At 42.3% G+C, this 23,106-nt stretch overlaps 2 protein-coding genes across 2 annotated transcripts in view; one reads left to right on the plus strand and one right to left on the minus strand.

The window, feature by feature from the left end:
* Window positions 1–783: 783 nt before the first annotated feature.
* On the minus strand, window positions 784–2,020 carry LOC117752539 (urotensin-2 receptor). The gene has a single exon (XM_034569935.1). The coding sequence runs from the start codon at window positions 1,914–1,916 to the stop codon at window positions 828–830; it is 1,089 nt and encodes a 362-aa protein (XP_034425826.1). The 5' UTR covers window positions 1,917–2,020; the 3' UTR covers window positions 784–827.
* A 5,329-nt stretch (window positions 2,021–7,349) lies between these two features.
* The window catches only part of LOC117753416 (CSC1-like protein 1), a 63,389-nt gene continuing 47,632 nt past the window's right edge, over window positions 7,350–23,106 (plus strand). The window contains exons 1-24 of the mRNA XM_034571493.1: window positions 7,350–7,468; window positions 7,712–7,716; window positions 8,647–8,828; window positions 9,031–9,107; window positions 9,199–9,259; window positions 10,012–10,049; window positions 10,177–10,319; window positions 10,670–10,721; window positions 10,854–10,962; window positions 11,315–11,385; window positions 11,522–11,602; window positions 11,932–12,046; window positions 13,670–13,803; window positions 14,073–14,216; window positions 14,472–14,625; window positions 14,716–14,822; window positions 14,942–15,028; window positions 15,151–15,216; window positions 15,550–15,712; window positions 16,079–16,184; window positions 16,368–16,535; window positions 16,915–17,021; window positions 17,113–17,145; window positions 17,351–17,641. Coding sequence (XP_034427384.1) covers window positions 7,350–7,468; window positions 7,712–7,716; window positions 8,647–8,828; window positions 9,031–9,107; window positions 9,199–9,259; window positions 10,012–10,049; window positions 10,177–10,319; window positions 10,670–10,721; window positions 10,854–10,962; window positions 11,315–11,385; window positions 11,522–11,602; window positions 11,932–12,046; window positions 13,670–13,803; window positions 14,073–14,216; window positions 14,472–14,625; window positions 14,716–14,822; window positions 14,942–15,028; window positions 15,151–15,216; window positions 15,550–15,712; window positions 16,079–16,184; window positions 16,368–16,535; window positions 16,915–17,021; window positions 17,113–17,145; window positions 17,351–17,641 — 2,613 coding nt within the window. The remainder of the gene's footprint in view (window positions 7,469–7,711; window positions 7,717–8,646; window positions 8,829–9,030; window positions 9,108–9,198; window positions 9,260–10,011; window positions 10,050–10,176; window positions 10,320–10,669; window positions 10,722–10,853; window positions 10,963–11,314; window positions 11,386–11,521; window positions 11,603–11,931; window positions 12,047–13,669; window positions 13,804–14,072; window positions 14,217–14,471; window positions 14,626–14,715; window positions 14,823–14,941; window positions 15,029–15,150; window positions 15,217–15,549; window positions 15,713–16,078; window positions 16,185–16,367; window positions 16,536–16,914; window positions 17,022–17,112; window positions 17,146–17,350; window positions 17,642–23,106) is intronic.

Below are 23,106 nucleotides of genomic sequence, written 5' to 3' on the forward strand. Positions count from 1 at the left end.
ACACACAGTACAAGTATGCAAAATCCGGTTGGTGACACTTCCCGGTCAGCTCGCTCGCTCTCTCTCGTTATTTGCGGGTTTCTGTTGCAGCCAAATATAGTCAATAATCGGGGAGGCACCGACTCAATATGTATCATTAAGATTATTTTGTAAACCCCCTCACACTTCAGGATTATTTTGGCAGATAAACGGCACAGAGTGACCTCCAGTCGGGAACGCCCCTGCGATTGTCGGTAGGAGCAAATCATTATCCTCTTGTGTGCAGCAGGTGATGGTGGAAACACTTCCACTTTTGTCAACAGAGGTGCCCAAATCAACGAAAATGAAAAGTTCTGTGTAGGACCTTTAATAAGGTGTATTAAAATGTAGGGCCCCAGCTGGCCCCCAAGAAAGTTAATCCGGCCATGCTCAAATCAACAGAAGTGAAACTTTCCAAAGAAAGAAAAGTTTTCTTTCAAAAACAATTCGGTGCTGCTGTAAAGTGTGCTTTTTTATAACACCCTTCAGTAATGTGTAACATATATCTTCCGTTATAAATCACGTCTGTGTTTAACTGGGTCAGTGTGATCAGGCCTCAGATCCAACACTCAGCAGAGAACGGTGTTAATGGGCCTCAGGGTGGAAACGGTCAGGAGTGGATTGAGTAACAATACATTTATCTCTAAAATATTTTATTAACCAGAAAGTTTGAAAAGAATCCACACTGACTAATGAACTGTGAGAACTTTTTACGCGCGGTGTAACTGTGCGTAACGGAGAGGTTATCACCGACACTTACCTATTGCTGCTTATTAAAGCTTCCTCCTCTCTTCCACGGGACTCACACGTCACTTCAATGTCCCCATGGCCAGCGTCTCGGAGTTGAACTCAAACTGGTTGCTGGAGGACGCAGACTTCCCCCACGAGTAGAGGCTGGGCGGCCGCTGCTTGAAGGAGGACGTGTACCTGTAAAAGCTCCGGTGCCGGTTCTTCAGGTACTCCCTGTAGTTCTTGGTGAGCAGCGTGTAGAGGAACGGGTTGATGCAGCTGTTGGAGTAGGTGAGGCTCGCCACCAGGTAGTTGATGCAGGTGTGGGTCTGCGAGGCCAGTCTCAGCGGCTTGGTGTGGTACAGAGGCAGCAGCTGCCAGATCCAGAAGGGCAGGAAACACGCCCAGAACACCAGCACGATGGTGAAGATCATGATCAGCACCTTCTGTTTGGGCGAGCGCTTGCTGCCTCTGCTGATCACAGAGTTGCGCTGGGACTCCAAGTAAGTGCGCGCCAACTTGACGTACAGGTAACCGATGATGAGCCCCGGTGCCATGATGCTGGTGCCAAACAGGACCGTCACATACACCTTGTACGCCAGGGGCGCCCAGGTCGGCGCGCACATCCTCTTCATGCCCCCGTCCGGCGTGTTCTTGGTGGTCTGTGTCACCATGACCATCATGGGCACGGTGAGCACCAGCGAGAGCAGCCACACGCCCCACGCCAGAGTCTTGCGGTAACTCTTGGAGCGCCTCACCGTGTCCAGCGGCTTGATCACCGCCAGGTAGCGCTCCGTGCACATGACGGTGAGCGTGAAGATGCTGGCGTGCATGGTGAGTAGGTCCAGGCTGAGCAGGATGCGGCAGCCCACGTCCCCGAAGTACCAGTCCTTGAGGAAGTACGTGGACACCACGAAGGGGATGGTGGAGAGGTAGAGCAGGTCCGCCAGGGCCAGGTTGATGATGGAGATGTACATGGAAGTGGCGAAGCGGATCGAGTGGCACATCACCACCAGCGTGTACACGTTCCCCGACACTCCGATTATATAGACGAAGGAGAGAAGCGTCCCGAAAGTGGAGGTGATGGCGAGTTCATGGTCCACAGTCCCGGAGCCGCCGCCGCTGCCACCCACCCGCGGCTGACTCGTGTTGAGGGACTTGTTATTCATCGCTCGCCCCCGGACGATGATCCCCCTCTCCCGGTGTTTTTGTTTGGGCTCCGCGCTCCTGGTCAGTGCCGGTGAAGTTTGGAGAGACGCGCACCGGCACAGGTTGTCTCGTCCTCCGCCTCTGAGCGCGCTGCCCGCGGCTCTGTGCTCCTGACGTCACCACTGTAACACTCACACCGGAGAGACCTTTACATCAAACATGTGTAAGATGTTTCATGTGTGTGCAACTATTGTTCATTCATAGGAGGAAACACGACCCATGGCCCAGAGGAGACAAAAAGGAGAGGGAAGCTGACGCGCTTTTACGCAGAAATCATGACAGATTCCAATGTTTTATTAAAAGTTTGCTGATCATACACCTGAGGGCTGCATCTGAAACAAGGCTACATCTTCAAAATCAATTAAGGAGTTTGTTAAAGCCACATATAGAGTGAGTTTTACGCACAGACTTGCTGCATAAATGATTTGAAAAAACGTATTTTTATCTCCCAATTAATGTCCAATGTGTCACGTTCTCGCTGCAAATGAGACTAATGAGGATGAGTCGAATCAGCGCAGACGAGTAATCTTCCCTCTGGCTCTGACCACACAGTGAAAGCTTCAGATCCAGTACCACGGATCCAACCCAAACGAGCTGGATCTTTAGAATCAAACACTTCTATGACTGTTGTGGAGTTTAAATAATTCAATGATGAATTCATAATTACTAGCGCAGCGCCTGTTCTAAACCTGCCTGTTCTCTTGTCCTGTGTTGATGCTCTGGAACTACTTCAGAATTATTCTTTGTCATCAGTGAGTCCTCCTCAAACAGTTCTACAATATACTGTCACTTTTTATTGTTTGTGTGCTGGACGTTGTGTGCAGAGCTTTTTATAGTCTATGGAGCAGAGGGATGTTAGAAAACTGTGTTTATCCTACCATGTTTATCTGCAGTGAAGACTGTAAAGTCAGTGTTTTTTATAAAATCTAATTGAATTTGCTTTATTACTGTTATCTTGTGTGGATTATATATAAGTTTGAATGATTTACTAAACTGGTGGTTTTTTTTATACATTACATGGCAGCTATTTCAGAGGTCTGTTAACAATCCATACAATCTTCAGAACAAAGTTCATAACTTCAGGTCGATGTGAAGCATTGCAGCAACAAAATGTATGTTGTGATTCTACTTTGAAGAGAAATTTATAAAGAGGAAGTAATTTTTTAAATGTTGATGCCATGATGGAGATGCAGCACCCATGGCACCTGTTAATGTCTGTGTCAGGCAGATATTGTGAAATAAAAATGATCAAATTATCTAAATTGATCTGGCGGCGAATTTGACCTGTGGTTTGAGCCAGTTGCAAACCACTGCTGTAGTTTATCAGAGGACGGAGAACAAGTAGAACAAGACACGTTCAACTTGGTCCACAGACTGAAGTCACACCGCCCCACCCCCACTGGCTGCTACAGTGTGCGTGTCACCTGTTTATTCCTTTTTTATTAATATTGAACATATCGAATGTCCAAATCGTACCAAACTCAACACTGCACTTCCCCGGGCCATTAACAATACACATGCCAAGTGTGAAGCCGATACGATACACATACAGACATTTGTGGAATTTGCTCTCTCTTCTTCTGCACAAACATTTATTGATGCTGGAGCTTCAACAAGTTAATTTTGACCTAACTTCAAGGACAAAACTCAAAGCCACTTTGCAATCAGATGAGTTATTTGTTGCCAAGATTAATTTCACTCCATCGACTCAGCCTATTGGGAAGCGAAACACAGAAGCAGGCACATACTGTATGTTCTTTTAGTGTTGACAAACAGACAGCACCAACATTATGTCCCCAGCATTATCCATTAAGTCCTCGTATTGTCCCATGGATATTTCAGTGTTGGACTCTGCCCTCTTGCAGCCCTTCCTCTCCTCTGAAATCGATATGTATGTTCTGAGCCAGCGATCGTGAGCCAATAATCTTTCCCAGACTGCATAGCTGTTCTCAGCCTCATCCATCCACGGGTGATTGATCTCTGAGTCTGGCTACGATACCCTACCATCCATCCTAAAAGCTAAAAAAGACTCTCTGGCTCTTTGCTCAGAGACGGACTGAGTATCAGTCACAGTTTTTGTTTCAGCTGATCAGAGCAGCACTGGGGTCAGAATAAAATGAGATGTTCGACTGGAAGTGCAGAGGGGTTCAAACTGTGAAACCCTGTGTATAGACCGTGGGCCCTAGTTTATACCTAGCACAGCGTTGAGTGTGGCGCAGAGGCGGATCGAGGATTGATCTAAGTTAAGGACCATAAAGCGGCCACAGTTTACACAGAGGGGCCAATTATAGTGCATGTCCAACATCCATACACAATTCCTGATCGAGCAAGGTGCGCATTAAAGTCAGCCCTTGTTTACTTTTAGCTCTATAGCTTTAAGCAAAGCCACACTTCAAAATGTTGTTCCTTGTTCAAGCTGATTTTGTTCTTCAAAAAAGCTTAGAATATATAAATTCCTAACAAATGTAATATTTATTGTCAGTATTGTTAGTAAGTGACTAGTTTATTTAAAAAAGAACACTGACAGGACAGGGGCACTTCAGGGGCCAATCAGATTACAGCTGGATCTGCCGGGTCTTTGCTATATTCAGATGGATGCAGTTGTCATTTTTCTCTCCATGTTTTAAAATAAGGTGTATTCAGACGTATTTGCTATGAGAGTGACAGTGTCAAGAATCAATGGCATTTTTCTGTTCATAAAACTAATGTTGCTTTGACCGTCACTCTGGCGCGGCGTCCTCCTTACATGTCGCTGGGTTGAGCCAAGGGAAATTTGGATCTTGTGGCCTTAACAGCCATGATTCGTTTTGAGACAAAGTTCAACCCTTTAGAACCACACACGTTCTGCCATCCACAGTTAAACTAGCTAATGTGGATGCGGAAACAAAGTGTGCTCGGATCACGACAATGAGCCCTATATGTCTCTAGTGTGTGTTTTCCGTTGTTTGTCACAACCTCCACACGCACAACCACACATCCTAGACAGATGACTGAATAAGATGCCACGAGACAAATATAAAACTGAACAAGCATCCGTGGGCTGTTATAGTAAACACATCGCAGGAACACTTGAAGTCAGATTCTTAAAGTTGAAAAGACAAATGATATGATAATAAAAAAAGACTGACCCTTTTTGATGTGTTACATAGTAGTAGTCCCTGTCCTTCACATGCTGCTGTTGCAGATGAGCAGGGCCATTATAATGGTGAGTATGAATGTGGAGCACAGGTGTGAATATCAAAATTGACTTTTCATTGAAAACATAATTTTATTCTTTTGAGCGGTTGTAAAGCAGGGCTGTTGACAAAATAAAGGATATACAGAGGTGGGAAATGCTGTATCTCACGATTATGCTGATCACTGCCAGCTGACTTAAGGAGTGTTAAGATAGAAGGTGAGGGGGGGTTTCAGTTAAGGTGGAGACATGCCACAGCAAGATGAAACTTTTGAAATTCTTTATAAAAGGTATACATTTTATTAAATAACTACTGGTTTGTGGATGATCCGCCCTTCATTAGTCCTAATATTGTATTTCATTCAGTTTTGTATATATTATACATGTTAGTTATTGGGATTATGCAATAAGTACTGTATGGATTTCCATAAAACCTGAGTGAAAGATGTGGTATGGGTCAAGGAAGAAACTATTACAATCTGGTGTGGATCTGAATCAGGGGGTGGATCCAGAATGTTTTTTCCCACTTTCTTTCAAGTTTTGATGATAAAAGCGAACTCCACACCCTGCAGTGCAGGAAGTAGATCCCACGGCCTCACAAATGTGGGGCACGTATACTGTATTTTACACAGCATGTCACTGCAGCTGAAGCACAGAGATCATGTGAGTGCATTTTTGCCACGTATGGACTTAATATGCAAAGGACTGAATTAACAATAAGCAGGATTTGAATGATAGGAATAAGGGTGACAGGTCAAATGAATAAAGGAAAGGAAAATGAGAAGCTGGGTGCAGACCAGAGAATGTCAGCCAAGTAGAAATATCAGGTATTTTTACTGGTGAGGAAGACGATGCAAAGTCACCTCGATCTGCATGAATGAGAAGACAAGGACACAGTGTATCCGTCTCTAAGCAGAGATGGTTTGCACTGCTCTATTTTCAGCCCTTATAATCTTGAGAAGTCTGATGCAAAAGGAAATAACATTCTGCAAGTTACACCCAGGAGCAGGAGAGTGAGGGGGTGTAAATGATAGTTGTGTAATTATGTAAAAAAGTTTTGCTGTATGAATAGAAAATTAAGTTTCTATTGAGAAATTAAAAATAGTAAATGACTTCACTTCAAGTGCTTCCTCTGAACTATAGTGACTGTAGAAAAAGTAACTGCTGTTTAATCATGCAGGGTACACTCAGTGTTTGACTGCCAGATATTAAAAACAACATAAGGTTTCTGATAGAGTATGTGCATTAAACTAGTTTTGTTTTCTGTAGTCATCAGGGGGATGTCCTACAAATACATATGTAATACACATGTCAATCGTGACGTTTACAACTAAAACAAATTTTATGAAATAATTTAATCAAGCATACATTACTGTGATGAGAATGATCTAAAATAGCAGAAACCATCTTTGAGAAAAATGTACTTTGTCATTTTTGTTTGCTCCATGTCCAATTCCCTAACATGGAGGAGCCAACTTCTATGAGCTATACCGCAGCCAGCCACTAGGGAGCGATCAAGACATTTTGGTTTCTCTTTTGGGGAGCTGTCTTTATCAGTCTACGGCAGTGTTGTGCATGAACGCGTTGAATAAACACTGTTCATGCACAACACTGTTCATATTTTTGTGAACGATGAACTGAACAAATCAGTTTACATATGATGAACGTGAACATGAGCGACGTTCACTCCAGCCAGAGCTCACGTTCACGTTCATTTTTTGATCATCAATTTAGGCCATGATGTGAAATACCAGGAGGGGACGAAAATGTGTGTGTGTGTGCTCCCAAACAGCGCGCGCACACACACACACACACACACACACACACACACACACACACACACACACACACACACACACACACACACACACACACACACACACACACACACACACACACACACACACACACACACACACACAGGCCCCGGGGCCTGCCATGTATGGCTGGACCGTCTGTACATTCACCGTTGTTATGGCTAACAGCCTCATTTGTCCCATCATTGCGCCTTTTGGTGAGTAGTTAGCTCGACACAAACATGCACCTGTACACATTCAACTCACGTCATTCTCTTGATTACTCCATTATATCAGACCAAACACCTCAATGTCCCTGTTTCACTTTCATGCATAAGACATATATCCAGTCATTTCCATGGTGTGGTTCTTAATGGTGTGTGTGTGTGTGTGTGTGTCAGACTCAATCAGTTCAACTGTGCATGCTGCTGAAGCACATTGTGGACTACCTGCCTCCCCGCCTAGACGGCCATGTCTACCTGGGGGCTGCCAGTAAAGCTATGGCCGCCGCCAACAATCTGCCTAATATGGCTTTACTCAGGTGTTAGAGTGGCCGTCCTCTAACCAAAAGGTCAGTGGTTAGATTCCAGTCGCATGCCGAAATATCCTTGGGCAAGATACTGAGCTTGAACCCTTCTCATAGAGAGAGGGCTGCACATAGATGCACTCTATGAATGTGTGTGTGAATAATGTAAAACTGGACTGTAAAGCGCTGTGAGTGGTCATCAGGATTAGAAAAGCGTTATATAAATACTTACCATTTACCATTCTTCTCTATCCTCAGAACAGGTGAGAAACAAACGTGGGATTAACCTGAAAAAAGTAATCAGAGTCTGTGTACTCGTCACATGAGCTACACAAGGGCTGCATTGGGTGGTTTACTTCCCCTCACCTCAGGAAGCATTGCCACGTTGTGTGCTGTGTATTGCTATTATTATTATTATTATAAAGAGACCCGACTATCGATTTCTAAATTAGTGAAATCCAACTAATTGATTAGATAAATTAATTAGATAGCCCCACTCATTTTCTAGTTGACCTTGCACTTTGTTTGTTTAAATGTTAGTATGTCTTAGTCTATCCCCCTTTGTGTTTGAATGGCCTGATCAGCCACTATATACACGTTTCCCCTGTGTCTCAGTTGAGGAGCCAGTTTCTGCCGTTAAGTTCTCTTCAGTTGGTGCCTGAGTTTAGTTCTGTAAGATTGACCTTTTATGGGCCCAAATTTATTGTAAAGACTATTTTTGCCTTTTCGTAAATATAATAAAAAAATGATCAGGCCTTTGATCTTAGATCACTTGCCTTCGATGATGCTTCTTGACTTTGATGGAGGATAACAGACATTGTGTGTACACTTGTGTGTACACTTGTCAAAGGATTTTAAAAGATAATAGGATTGTCGTAGAAGGAATATCCCTGAGCATTTCCAGACTTACTTCAAACCAAATTCACAAGTCTACTTTTAATGAACCAGTCAATCTTCAGAGCTTCATCTTTTAACCAGTGCTTAGACAACGTAAACAATTTGGAGATTCCACCTTGGACTCTGTGACCCACATTTAATGGAAAGAACTGTCACACAGTTCATGGGTGAAAAATAACAACATTTTTATATTTTTCTTCAAGAACAGTGGTTGGAGCAGTTTTGGCTCTGGGAGGTCATTTCTCACCATTTCTCCTATTTCCTGTCTCTGTGTATATGTTCTTCTGCTTGAACAGCAGGTTCCACTCCAGTGATGCCCCACATACAGTGGTCGCAAAATGCCACTTGCCAGGTGCCAAAAAATAATAACCCTCTCATCCCACAAAATGGCCCCTGCTACTCACATGGCAACATTATCAGTGGAATCCCCTTTGGAGGAGTGCCGGTCATTTTCTTGCTCAATTTTGGTGGCGCTCTGGTATGTATCTTACTTCTGATGAGGCTCTGATCAAATTAATATAAAGTCCTGTGATCCCAGTTGTTTGTATTTTTATTCTGTCCTGTCTTCAGAGGCTGAAATTTGTCTTTATTCGTACCAATAAATACATCTTCAAGTATAAAGAAAGTCATAGAAAGAGACAGCTATAATGAGCTATCATGACTTTTCTTGTCATCTACAGCTGCTGCTATTATTGTTCTGCATCATCAGGAAGTCTTGGGACCATGGACGTAGAGCTATGGTCGCAGACAACGAACGGTCAGTTTACAACTCAACAAACATGAGGCTTGAGCTACGTGTGGTAGACACAATGACAAGTATTGTAAACCAATTGAACTTTGTGTTTCAGGGTCATGGAGGTAGAACAAGCCAATGGAAACACTCCATCTGGGTCTACTGAGGCTGAACAGGTATTTTTTCCCAAAAATTGTGTGTTTGCTATAACTTCTGTGGCAAACAATGCATGGCCAAGGGAAAACACACTGCTAGACAATTAGCCAGACGTCTATCAATCAGTGGTGGGAAGTAACGAAGTACAAATACTTTGTTACTGTACTTAAGTAGATTTTTCACATATCTGTACTTGACTTGAGTATTTATTTTCCTGACGACTTTTTACTTTTACTCGATACATTTGAACACAAATTTCTGTACTTTCTACTCCTTATATTCTCAAAACTGGCTCGTTACTTGAGCAGCGGAGGTTGGCGCAACGCGCGCCTTTACGCACGGCGCAACTCTCTCTCGCTCACTCGCATGCCCCCTGCCTCGGGAGATGCGCATGGCCCGGCGGCGTGTTTTTAATTTTTTTTCAGTCAGTTGAAATAAATCCTGAAGAGAACAATTTGGGGTTGTTTTGTGTCTGTATAGACTATAAAAGCATTTTGCATTTTTTATTTTGGTACTTGTACTTTTACTTTTGATACTTAAGTACATTTCAACACCAGATACTTTTGATACTTAAATACATTTAATATGAGCTACTTTAAGACTTTAGCTTTAAATGACTCAAGTCATTTTCTTACGGGTGACTTTTACTTTTACCGGAGTCACTTTCAGGTAAGATATCTGTACTTTTACTCAAGTATGGCTTTTAAGTACTTTATACACCACTGCTATCAATATTATTGTGTGTGATCAAAATATCTGTCTTTGTCTTTAGGGATTCTTCTCTTGGATTTGTTTCACCATGAAATTGACGTGAGTGACTATGGTTTGATTCCTCCTTTGTTGATCAATGTTTCTCAACTTGTGGCTCATCTGTTTTATCATCATTCATATACAAGATGTGTTGGCTTCCTCTAATCAGTGTCTCTGTGTGTTACAGTGATAAACACATCGAAGCCAAATGTGGTCCGGATGCTGTTTACTACTTATCCTTCGAGCGTTCTCTGATTCTCGTGGGGTTGATCATGACTACGTTCTCCATGGCATTCATACTGCCTCTCAACTGGATCGGATTCGTACATGGTGGGTTAGGAATCACTGTCTCTGATTACAGCTCAAACTGTTTACACTATGATAAATGACACAATGATAATAATAACCAGTGTCTATTAATGACAGTTCCTTTACATATGTTGTATACTGATTCAGGTGTGTATTTACTAAATAGTTCCTGGTGGCTTCAAGTAAATCAAGCAATCAACATGGAGGGGTTGAACCGTGTCCACTTCCTAATCAGTGTCTTGTCTCTAGATTGTGACTTTTATATTGTCGGTGGTTTGGACTGAGCCCTGGCTTAGGTTGCCTGTATTTTTCTCTTCACGTTCTTGTATCAACCACATATTTATTCAAAATGTGCTGTTTATCTCTTTCAGATGCCGATGCATGGAATTTCGGAAGGATAACTATTGGGAATCTTCCAACTGGGTAACTGCTCTATCAGAGTATGAAATAAAAAAAATTATGTATAAGGATATATGAGTAAAGGTTTGTATTGCAGAGGATCTTTGTGGTTTGCTCAAACCTAAATGTTTCTCTGTGTCTTCTGTTTGCTTCTAGATCCGTCCTGTTATGGGTGCACGTACTTTTTGCAATGATCTTCTTGATCGTGACATTTGATGTTATGCAATATCGCACACTTCACGTAAAAGACAGAAGCAAAGAGACGGTGAGTCTATGACTACTCAGGACTAGACTGTAAGATTTGATGTTATTATTTAGAACGATCTGATTATCTACACTTGATCTGGATCTCACTGATACTTACATTTATAGAATCCAGAGACTTAAAAACATAAATAACGTTTTCTATTAATTACCTCTGCCTAGGACGTTATGTCTGCATGTTATTAAGCAGGGTGAAGCAAAAACGACCTATTTACATTTTATTTTGCAGAGGGGAGGGGCATGACTCAAAGTAGAACGATTGACTGATTATAGTGTCGTGAATCACATTTATTTGATGTCACTGACCTGTGAGGAAACGTCACTGATGTGTCTTTCTGTTTTTCACTTTGCAGACCAGAAACACCTTGTTGATTCGTTCGGTTCCTAAAACAGCGACAGAAGAAGAAATAAAGGCCCATTTCACGTGAGTGGACTGAACTGTTTCCTTCCACATCCTCCATCTTGTATAAAGTTTATATTTTGTGTGGATGCACTGCACTTGCATGTTACTATCAATAGTAGCCACCTTCTCCTCTCCTCAATGTCCTGTTTTTCTACAGAGAGGCGTACCCGACCTGCGAAGTTACCGCTGTGACCCTGGGCCTGGATGTGACTAACCTCTCAAATCTTGTTGAGGAAAGGTAAGAAATACCAAAATAACTAAATAAAAGAAAAAATGTCTCTTGCCCTCAATGGCAATGAGAACATACTAACATGTTTAAGTGAGCAGGGAAATATTATTAATTTTGATAAGGAATGTGTGAAATTGGTGGCTTGCAGCTACAAACCCACATAGAGAATTGTAATAGATTCCGGCAACTCTACTGAACGTTGTAGCAGTATATACTGTTCAATATTTACATATATGCATGTGTGCAAAGGAGATTGTAGCAAGCACCAGCAGGTTGAGAAGTATGTGTTTAAAACGGTTAGGTTAAGCCAATTTCTATGTGTTTGTTTTTTCACCAAGGATTGAAGGAGAAAACCTGTGCTTCTACAAGGATGTCCTAGAGATAACAGGAAAATTGAGGAAGATCAACCCTTGTGTGTGTGGCCAGCTCCGGTGCTGTCGCAAATCTGAGGAGGTGAGATGGAAAAGATTATAATACTGTATTTTTCTCGTTGTCTTGATGGTTTTTATCTTTTTTACGCCATGATTTATGGTAAAAAATACATTGGTCTAAAGACAGTTTTTGTAGGTTGTATCATTGTTTACTTATCTACAGGCACGGTAAGTGAAGCAAGTGTGCAAACTACACTGATCAAAAAATTAAGGTAACACTTAAATCACACATGAGCTCTTGATGAACGGATTTTTCAAGTTGAAAATCTTTACTGATCTGTACATTCTATAATTTGTTTAGAACAAAATGAACGGTCAATGAAAACCAAAATCATTAACCCATTGAGGGCTGCATTCAAAACCACAGCCAAAATCAAAAAGAAAAACTTAAATCACATGGTGATCCAACTTGCGTGACTTTTATCACAGCAACTCTTAATGTTCCGGCCCATGTTTTGTATGGGCCCCACGTGCCTGTATTCCCCCCCAACAACATCTGGGCATGCTCCTGATGAGTTGGTGGATGGTGTCCTGGGGGATTGGATTCAGGTCAGGGGAACTTGAGGGCCTGTCAATGGCATCAATGCCCTTGTCATCAAGGAACTGCCTACACACTCTGGCCACATGAGGCTGGGCATTGTCCTGCACCAGGAAGAACCCAGGGCCCACTGCACCAGCGTGAGGTCTGACAATCTCTCTGAGGATTTAATCCCGGTACCTAACAGCAGTCAGGGTACCGTTGGCTATAACAGGGAGGTCTGTGCGATCCTCCAAGGATATGCCTCAGGCCATTACTGACCCAACTCCAAACCGGTCATGCTGGATGATGCTACATAACGTAGCATAACATTCACCACAGCTTCTCCAGACTCTTTCACGCCTGTCACGTGTGCTCAGTGTGAACCTGCTCTCCTCTGTGAAGCAAACCGGGCGCCAATGGCGGACCAGCCAATTCTAGTGTTCTCTGGCAAATGCCAATGCACTAGAGGTCGTCGGGCCCTCATGCCTCCCTCATGGTGTCTGTTTCTGACAGTTTGGTCAGAAACATGCACACCTGTGCTGGAGCTCTGGCAGTGCTCCTCCTGCTCCTCCTCGCACAAAGGAGCAGATACCGGTCCTGCTGCTGGGTTGATGCCCTTCTACGGCCCTGTCCAGCTCTCCTCATGTAACAGCCGGTCTCCTCCATGCTCTTGAGACTGTGATGGGAGACACAGCAAACCTTCTTGCGACCTCACGTATGGACTACCTGTGCAACCTGATCGGGCTTCAGATACCGCCTCATGCTACCAGTAGTGACAAGGACACTAGCAGAACACAAAGCTAAAGAAGAATTAGTCAGTAAGGATAAAGAGAGAGCAGCTGTCTGGCCACCACATGCAAAACCATTCCCTTTTTGGGGGTTGTCTTGATTTTGCTTCTCCATTGCACCTGTTGTCACTTTTGTTTGCACGAAAACAAGGGAAACTGATTCACATTCACTTGTGCTTCCTAAATGGACAGATTGATGTCGCTGAAGTTAACTGACGTGGTGTTATTCTGTGACGATTAAGTGTTCCCTTCATTTTTTGGAGCTGTGTATTTTACAGAAAGAGATTATGTGAAGTTGTAAACATTTAAATCATTGTGTCTTTGTGTGTTCGCTCAGGTTGGTGCCATAGAGTTCTGTGGAAATAAAGAGCAAGACCTGCTACAAAAGATGAGGGAGCAGCTGGAAAAGGAACCACCACGCCCCCTGGGGATGGCCTTTGTGACCTTTAAGACCAATGCCATGGCCAAATCGTGAGTGGCTATTTGTTTGTTTGATCCAACTCCATTACTTATTTCTTTGACCATTCTACTGTGCCACTGTTTCCATTTTTCAAATTAGCTTTGCTTTTTTGGAGCAACGCACAGGCTGACTGTGCTTGTCCTCTGGCCTGATCAGAACAGTTTTACGTCAGTTTTATTGTCACAGCATGACTTTTTACTGGAAACAGACCACAGGGTACATGCTAGTGTTGAGAGTTGGTTAATGTGTATCACCGACTGCTGTCGTTTTCTCACCATAGAGTTCGAAAAGACTTCCACGCTCTCAAGTGTAATAAATCAATCTTCTGCTGCGGAAGGAGGCCCAAGTCTTCATCCAGAAGCGAAGGTCTGAAGGTGAAGAAGTGGAGAGCCGAATTCGCATCTTTGTCCAGATCCATCAACTGGTAAGCTCCTCCACACCGACCCCTCAGTATGTGCTCCATGCACTCATCATTCAGTGAAAATGATCATGCTAATATATTAGTTACTGTGAATAAATGTCATCTGCAAATGTCTAAATCATCTTCAGCTAAATATCAATATTAAAACCTTGTGGTTAAGTTGCCTGATGTAGAGGAATAGAGAGGAATAAGAGTTTTTCTATATGTTGTGCTGCCTCTTTGTGTGTAACTGTCCTGTTGCTTGTGTTTTTCCTACAGGAAGAATCTGCCAGTGAAGGGTTTCAAATGGATGGGGCGATTTGTTCTAGTCAACTTGGCCCTCTTGGCCGGGGTCACCTTCCTCACAACTCCTGCCATGATGGCGAACACCTTTCACATGTTCAATGGGACAGCACCCATCACTGACCTCATGGTGAGGCTCGCACATGCAGACACACATTTGTCATGAGTTTGTGTTGAAAGCTGTGAATCTACAGTTTGTTATGTTTTGTTTTCACCTTAGAGCCCCATTGTCAGGCAGTTTGTCCCGAGTCTACTGCTGTTGAAGTTGTCTGCATTGCTTCCTGCCATAGTTCACTGTTCTACAGATTTCGAATCACAATGGAGCAGGTATCACGCACACACGCACGCAAACACGCACACACACACGCTCACTCACACGCTCACATGCACATGGTTCCTGTTAGCTGAGAGGAAAAGTTTTGAATCCAGCTGCTTCTGTCCCCCAGGTCCAGTGAGCAGCTGAGCACGATGCGGAAACTCTACTTTTCCCTGATCTTCATGGTGCTCATCCTCCCCTCACTGGGACTCACCAGGTCATTTGTGTTACCATCAGATTAAATAAGCAACAGTTCCCAGCATCTACTTATAATATATAGTTCATAGGTTAGCAATTAGTGCATTTTTGCAATGTTTTGTTGTTGTTGTGTCTTTTCAGTCTCCCAGGCTTATTCCAATGGCTGTTTCAACGCTTGTTCCACGGCGTAGGGACACTGAGGCTTGAGTAAGTACATTTCTCTTTTCTGCTTCTTGCTATTTTAAGCTTTAATCAAAAATGTTGCATGTAATTTTAAGCAGACAGGAAGATCCCTTTCCTTCCTGTAGCAGTCAGGTTTTAAATCAAGTTTCATATTTTACATTGTCTTCTCAGGTTTAGTTGCTCATTTACAACAGTTCTTCTACAGTTGTGCTATTCACACGATCAAAAAAAACTGTTTTTCTTACATTTTACCTGTTGGTGATTAATGTTTGTGAACATAATTCAAGTTTCTTAAATGTTCTCATTCTCTTTCATGCATTTTTGCACTGTTTGTTTTCCTTTCCTTCCTTACACCAGGTGTTTGTTTATGCCGGACCAAGGAGCGTTTGCTGTCAACTATGTGATCACAGCGGCTTTCATGGGCTCTGTGATGGATTTGCTGCAGTTTTCTCAGTTACTGCGTTGTATCATTCGTTGGGTATACCCACGCTCTGCACCTGTAGGGAAATATGTCAAACAGGTTTGTTACAGTATTGTCCACTAGAGGAATTTTATACGTGATCTCTTAGGGAAAACAGAAACGGGTATCAGTATATAACAATTACAAGTTATAGTTCATAACTTATTGTTAATTGTATTCTAAATGTTACCATGTTCAGAACGGGCTTTTTCCATGAGGGCATGTAGGCATGTCAGGTGTTTCAGGCTGTGCCGGACGTGTATATAGGCCTGTAAACAGGTGGGCAGTAATGTAAACATCTTCAATTATTAATATTATTCTAACTAGTCAGATTCATGAAGTATTTTTAAAGAAAGTTTAAACAAGAATGGAATGTTTTTCTGTAATTTACTTTATTCTCAGCCTCATTTTAACTTTCTCTTACAGAACCAGGCCAACGAATTGGAATATGGACCCATGTATGGCTGGACCCTCTGTACATTCACCGTTGTTATGGCTAACAGCCTCATTTGTCCCATCATTGTGCCTTTTGGTGAGTAGTTAGCTCGACACAAACATGCACCTGTACACATTCAACTCACGTCATTCTCTTGATTACTCCATTATATCAGACCAAACACCTCAATGTCCCTGTTTCACTTTCATGCATAAGACATATATCCATGTGTGTGTGTGTGCGTGTGCATGTGCGTGTGTGTGTGTCTGACTCCATCAGGTCTACTGTGGATGCTGTTGAAGTACTTTGTGAACAAATACAACCTGTACTTTGTCTACCGTCCCAACCCCATCGATATCCGAATCCACATGGAAGCTATCGACATGGTAATGGCGGCGGCCATCACCTGCCTATTGTGGCTTTACTTCACCTTCCTCTTCACAGCAGGTGAGAAACAAACATGGGCTTCACCTCAAAAAATGAAACCTCAAAAAATGAAACCTCAGCACATTCACTAATGGAAGTTAAGCACAAGTGGTGAACTGTATCTATTGATGTGAAAAACCTGATGTTAAAATTTAAAAACAAAGCAAAATGTCCATTTCTGGACGTTGCATGTGGTCATTCTACATTAGTTTAAAGAATTTTACATCCACAGAAATTATACTCCTTCAGCTTGATACTGAAAACAAATAGTATTTCTTCCTCCATTCATTTTAACTGTGGACCAAATAAATGTAATTAGAATGTGCTGTTGTGTCCTGCAGCTACATAATGAGGGAAGTCCTCATGTCAGTATATCTGAATGCCTGTGTGGTGTTTTAAGGTTTCTGGAGCCCCATAGCTATGTCCACCATGGTGTTAGCGTTGATCACGTTCCTCGCCTGCATCGCACACAACTTCTTTGGCTGTTTAAAATACAAGAAATATACGGTGAGTGTTTGCTTGTGAGTGCATATGTCAGACACATCGTCACCATCCCTCAGACCGAGCCAGTCCTCATATTGTTTGTGTTCTTATGCAGGTGACAGAAGAGGCAGCTGAGAAAGACTCAGAGGTACTTGTTCTTTAACAAATTCCACAGCATTAATAAATATAATACTTTAACTTATCTCAAACAATATCCACAGTAAAATAACAATGTTGCAATATTGCTTAAAAAACCCTCAGGGGAAACAAAAGAAACCACAAAAGTGAGTATTCAGAAGCACAGTTTAGTTTTTCCAGTTCTCATTTCTCTCTTTTGTGTTGTATAATTACAGGTCTACCTTCCCAGAGTGCTTCATCCTGAAGGCCCTGCCCACGCCATGATGCAGGAAACCATCAGATCCAGTCTAATGGCAACTGATTCAAGGGTAGTCATAATTCACGACATTTTTCCAGATGCAGAAAACGCCCTGACCATCCGAACCAGTCCAGTGGCGGAATGCATGTCAACTGATTCAGTGGTGGTCATGATGCAGGAGACATGTGAAGCTGCAGACAACGGTCCAGTGGCGGAAGGCAGAGTCCTGCACGGGTCCAGTTTTGCAAACCCACAGCCGCAGAACTCAGTACCAGAAACAACCTGTTACCAGCAGTTACCTCAAACTCAAGTCCAGACCCACACAGACTCATTAATATGAGCCCCCGCGACTGACTATATATTATACGATTATACACAGAGGCGAAACAGTCACTCACTTCAAACTGTTTTATTTTTACTTGGATTGTAAATAGCACAGAGGAAAAGTGCGCTGTCTTTATGTCTTCAATAAGACAAGAGAATAAACATTTGTATCAGTATTTCAGGATTTTTGTAAATAAGTGTTAGAATGTTTCACCATCATGTTGCTATATTATTTTTTATTGTTGTTCATTTTTTTTCTTTTTGATGTGTTTGCAACTTTATTGTTCATTTTAACAAGAAATAAAACCTGAGAGCAAAACTGTAAGTGTTGGGTGGTTGATTGTTTAGATATTTTGTATCTTAAAATGCAGCTGCACCGTTCGGACTCCTTCTTCTCATGTTTTTGCAGCTTTTTTAAATGTGCATTTGAAGGGTTTGGAACTGATATTAGAACCAGAGAGAACTCGGATCACTAACCTACTACTTGGCATTACATTTGGATTGTAGACTAGAGAAAACAATTTGGAGACACAATGTAAGTCTGCTTAACAACAAAGGAGTCATACAAGAAGTTTAGTCTGAAATTACATTGATTGGTGGACTAAATTGATCTTAATGACAATGGGGAGGTAAACCCAATTACACTATGGGATGCTTTAAAGGCGGTTATCAGGGGCAAACTGATGTCCCTTGGTACAGCAATCAAAAAAGAAAAGGAAAATAAACTGACAGCTTAAAGAAAATTCAAAAGAATTGTAAAGGGGGGGGGGGGCTCCTCTGGTCTCTGCTTGTATCTGGCAGTCTCTTTCAGTCGATAGACAGGTTTTAACTATATCTTTTTAAAGGATCTACAGGTGTGCAGTTGAAACGGTTTGCCTGGCTCTGACACAGGTAAGAAAATCTGCCTATCTATCACTTATTAAGATTTTATTTCTCATTTGTTCCATTGGAAAAAAAGAGAGGAAAGTAAAAAATGAATTCTGACCAAGAGATAGTCACCGAGCTGCAGAAATAAGTCAGCTCCAGCACTCATGGAGATCAGATTGTTGATGTAAGTGAATGTCAAATACCAAGAGACATCAATCCAGGCACGTACAAGTCTCTATACCCAGAGGTAACTGCATTCATTCATATGTGGATGACACAAATTCACAAACACCACTTCTGTCTCCTTGAAAGTTGCAGAGGTCTAGAAACAGACCTGCACTGACTCTCCGTACAATCACATCCGCTGTCTCCTATTTGTTTTTCTATTTTCTTTAAAATCGGCTTAAATATAATGATGGAAAATAGAGAGGGATAATAGTGACGTCCAAATTCAAATAAAACAACATGTCCGAATGCTTCAAAATACAATTTCGTCAAGTAATAGTAAATAATGGACTTAAGCTGTAAATCAGGAAATAGAAATAAATTCTTCAATTGAGATGACACCAAACCTAGATCGAGCGGTTTTCTGAACACACGGCCACAATCACTTATCGGCTACGAAAGAGTTTGCAGCTTAATCCATGTAACTCTGATCACCGCTTCCTGACGGACCTGGCATGGTGATTACATATGAGTAACTAAGCAAATGTACCAAAAGCAAATGTTGCTCATATGATCTGCTTTTTGAGGACTTCTGGAACTCCCCATCAGACTCTGTAAAGTTATCAGATCCAGCACGTCCGAACTTTAAACTGACTTTAAACTAAGTGGATGCAGACTCTTTCTAAAACCTGCATCCAGCTGGAGGTGCCTTGTGAATGACGATCAAATAATCAGCTGCAGAGCTGAAGCCGACACATCTTCACTCATCTCGCTCTTCACTCATCGAATATGTGGCCTTGATGTGCCAAGTAGCAACCCTGCTTCTCAGCTCCTCAATAAGAATAATTGTAGATTTAATACAAAATATTTTTCTTTCTATGTAAGGCATCACTCTAAAACCCAGCAGGAAACCCTGATTACTATTGTGTTCGTCTACTATAGGCGATTACTCCAGTATTACCCCTCCCTGTCTGTAGCCACCACGCTACAGTTTCAACAAATGTCCCGTCCACAGCACCACCTGACTGGTCAGATGCCATGAGTAATGAGCCTATCAACACCGAAGGCATGGACACAGACAGATGCTATTTGCAGACAGGAGCAGCTCCGGTGAGGAAGTGGAGCGGTGTGCCAGAAACTGAGGCAGCAGATGTTACCAAAGACGCAACAAACCCCAGGATCCTCTACGCACAAACACCGACATCATATGAGCCAGTTCATTTTCATTCATTTTTCAGTGCATCAATCACGACTGAGCTCAAGGAAGTAGCACATGTGAGCGTGTAAACAACTGTGGGATTACAGTGAAAATGTTTATTAAGAGAAGGCAGGAGCTGTGAACAGCAGGAAATCGACTGCAGGCAGAGACAGAGCAGCAAAAAAATGTGTTGTTTACAAGTGAAATTACTTAAGTAAGAATGTACTCAGATTAAAATACAAAATACTAAGTGAGTACTCTGAGTTACTCCTTTGAAATGGGGGGTGTTATAAAAATGGTATGTGGTAATAATAATGTATAATAAAGATATGAAATTAAAGTACGACTACCTGGTGTAAAAGCAGATGTATTGGTATTTTATATAAGACGAGGTGAGAACCTATGAGAACAAGGGTCATTCATGACTTTATTCTGGATTCTCCGATTTTTTTCTTCCCATTTCAGTGACCGTAAAACTACAGCCAGTGCCAGTCTGACACTTTGCCGCCTGTGCACACGACTGATTATTACTAATATATGTAACTTGTGCAGGTTTGTGAGCAGTCATCCTCCTTTCTCGTCTCGTCTTCTCCGTGTCTTTCCTCGATCTGTCCTTCCTGGTGGCTTGATGCCGCACGTCGTCCTCTCAGTCCACTTTCCTCCTCTCTTTAACACCTGTAGTGCCTCCTGCCAGCTGCCCTATTGGTGGACAGGTAGATGGCTTTGCATGTTCAAATCATCACATCACTAGGGGAATGCCCCGGCAGGCAGTAAACAAACACATAGTTCACAATCAGATTCAAATTAAAAGCAACACAAGATATAGCATGCAGATAGAATATCATGCAGAATATATATGTATACATACATGCACACCTATAAATAGAAAAAATTTAACTGCCATGCAACATTTACACTCAGTTGGCAGTCTAATGCAAAGGTCCTGTAATAAACCCACCCTTCAGAAGGTTACAATGTTCAGTTTTTATTTAAAAAAAAATTACATTTTACACAGGGATTTTAGAAGATATTTAAATCGACCTTCATTGATACAAATCAGGTGAACAACATAATAGAGCCTGGACACCATGGCAGCTGTCAGTAGATTTTAAGTAGCAATATTAAAGGTACATAAATCAAACGCTCTCTCCCTGTCTCTCTCTCTCTAAAACCCTCCTTGCTGATGGATGTGCTGAAGAACTAAAGGCCTTTGGGAAGTTAATGTGTCAGCATTGGCCGCACTTCCTGCTACGACCAGGAATGAGGCTCGCTGAACACTTATTGCAACTAGTGGTGAATGATGGTCTGTCGATTCCTGCTATGCCAAAGCATGTGTCACCCGTTTCCATCTCAGGGACATTCAGAAGGACCTTGGCCTTCCAGGATATGAGCTAATCCCAACAAGGGGCAAGTAAAACCGGAGGAAAAGTTGCTACAACCTGATTTGTCTTTTCAGCAAGACAACAACCCTGAAAATAAAATTAATCCTGAACAGCCATTTCAGCTTGTATTCTATTTCGCCATCATAGACTGTATATAAAGATGGATGGCATGACATTATGTACACAACTCTAAACATTGTATATTGAAAGGCCCATTGTGGTTTTACAATGCATGAATGCAGACATCATCATTCTACTGGGTTATATAAAAGAGCATTGTCTTGCTGTCCTTGACTTCAACGCCAACACAAACTCATGTTGAACTCCTCACACCTGAGTGGGCTCAGTTTGTTTCTCAGCGGAAATGTTCTCCACACATTAATGTCACGGTGAAAACACATTGTGAGCCTGTCCGTGATGTGAACACTGAATACAGCGTGAAGCTCTGGACACACACTCTCCCAGTCACTCTCAGCCCCGGGGCGAGCAGCAGGGGATTTGTGTTCCTCTCCACCCGAGGGAGTCTCCCCTCTATGTTTTATTCGTTACCTGACGTGTGTTGCTGTGGCCGAACTTCTCTGATGAATCACTACTGTTCACTGGAATGGAAAAAGTGACTGCTGCGCTAGAAGGAAACGACAACAAGCCTGGCCTTTGAAAATACCAATAGTCCATCATGTGCGGAGGACAACAATTCTTGAAACGTTTGTAAGGAATATAGATTTTTCATAAATTGCTCAGCTCGTAGGAAATTATAACAGATCAAGGATGTTGTGTTCATGTTACTTTTTTTTTTATATCTCCTGAGAAATCGGTGCAACCTTTTCACTCACCCATAGCGAATGTGTGGAGTGTCCTGGACTGGACTGGCCACCGGGCCCGTTCCCGGAGTACCGACGTGCCTTTTGGGCCAACACAGTTTTTTTTTTTGTCTGATCGGCCAATAAAACAGCAAAATCGCCCCATTGTTGTTTTTTCACAATTGAAACTGGGCTGGCCAAATCACATCATTGTTTGGTTGTTTGGATGAATGGGCAGGTCTGGGCCAAAATGCCAGGGCCGATTAGTTGTCCCACTCCAGCCCTGGGAGCATATATTCTCTGGGCTCATGGCCGTATGTTGAAGTAAATCTGTGTTGCCTCTGTTTGATTTGATTTATACATTTCTACCGCATACATATTGAATATAACCAAGAGTTCAGAGTACCTGTTTTTGTGAACTTTGTGTTCAGAGAACTTTTTCTCTTCAAGTCTGTTCACACGTAAAGATCAACGAGGAAACAGCGATACTTCAAACTGAAGTCGAAACTCTTGAGCGTCTCAAATTCCCAACAAACTGAATAATGATTGAGCATCTCAAACTGAAGCAAACAATATCATCAGGGCTCCTCAGGCTTCTATTATGAGAAGTAAGACAAATGTTGGAGGTGGATACGAGATGAAATGGAATCATTTATAGGCTGCATCTTGAGTCGGTGCACCTGTCTCAGTGATGCATACTCTCCTCAGGTCAATCAGCAGGAGAATGTATTATTACTCCTTTTGGAGTCTTAAGTTTTATGGTTTTGACAACTCAGAGTGAACTGTCAATCACCTTTTCTTTGCTCTGAATGTCTTAGCAACCTTCCTCAGGTAGAACCTGGCATCACTGTGAATCACCAAAAAACATTTCTGTCAGGAGCTACAGTAAGTGCCTAGAAAGAGTCGGGTACTTTATGTATAAACTGTATATCAAATAGAAATGGCTTCTCCACCACTTTGGTGCAGGCTGAAAGTTATTGAGGAATTTTACTTCACT

Source organism: Hippoglossus hippoglossus, chromosome 19 (assembly GCF_009819705.1).
Source record: "Hippoglossus hippoglossus isolate fHipHip1 chromosome 19, fHipHip1.pri, whole genome shotgun sequence".
Lineage (NCBI taxonomy): Eukaryota > Metazoa > Chordata > Actinopteri > Pleuronectiformes > Pleuronectidae > Hippoglossus > Hippoglossus hippoglossus.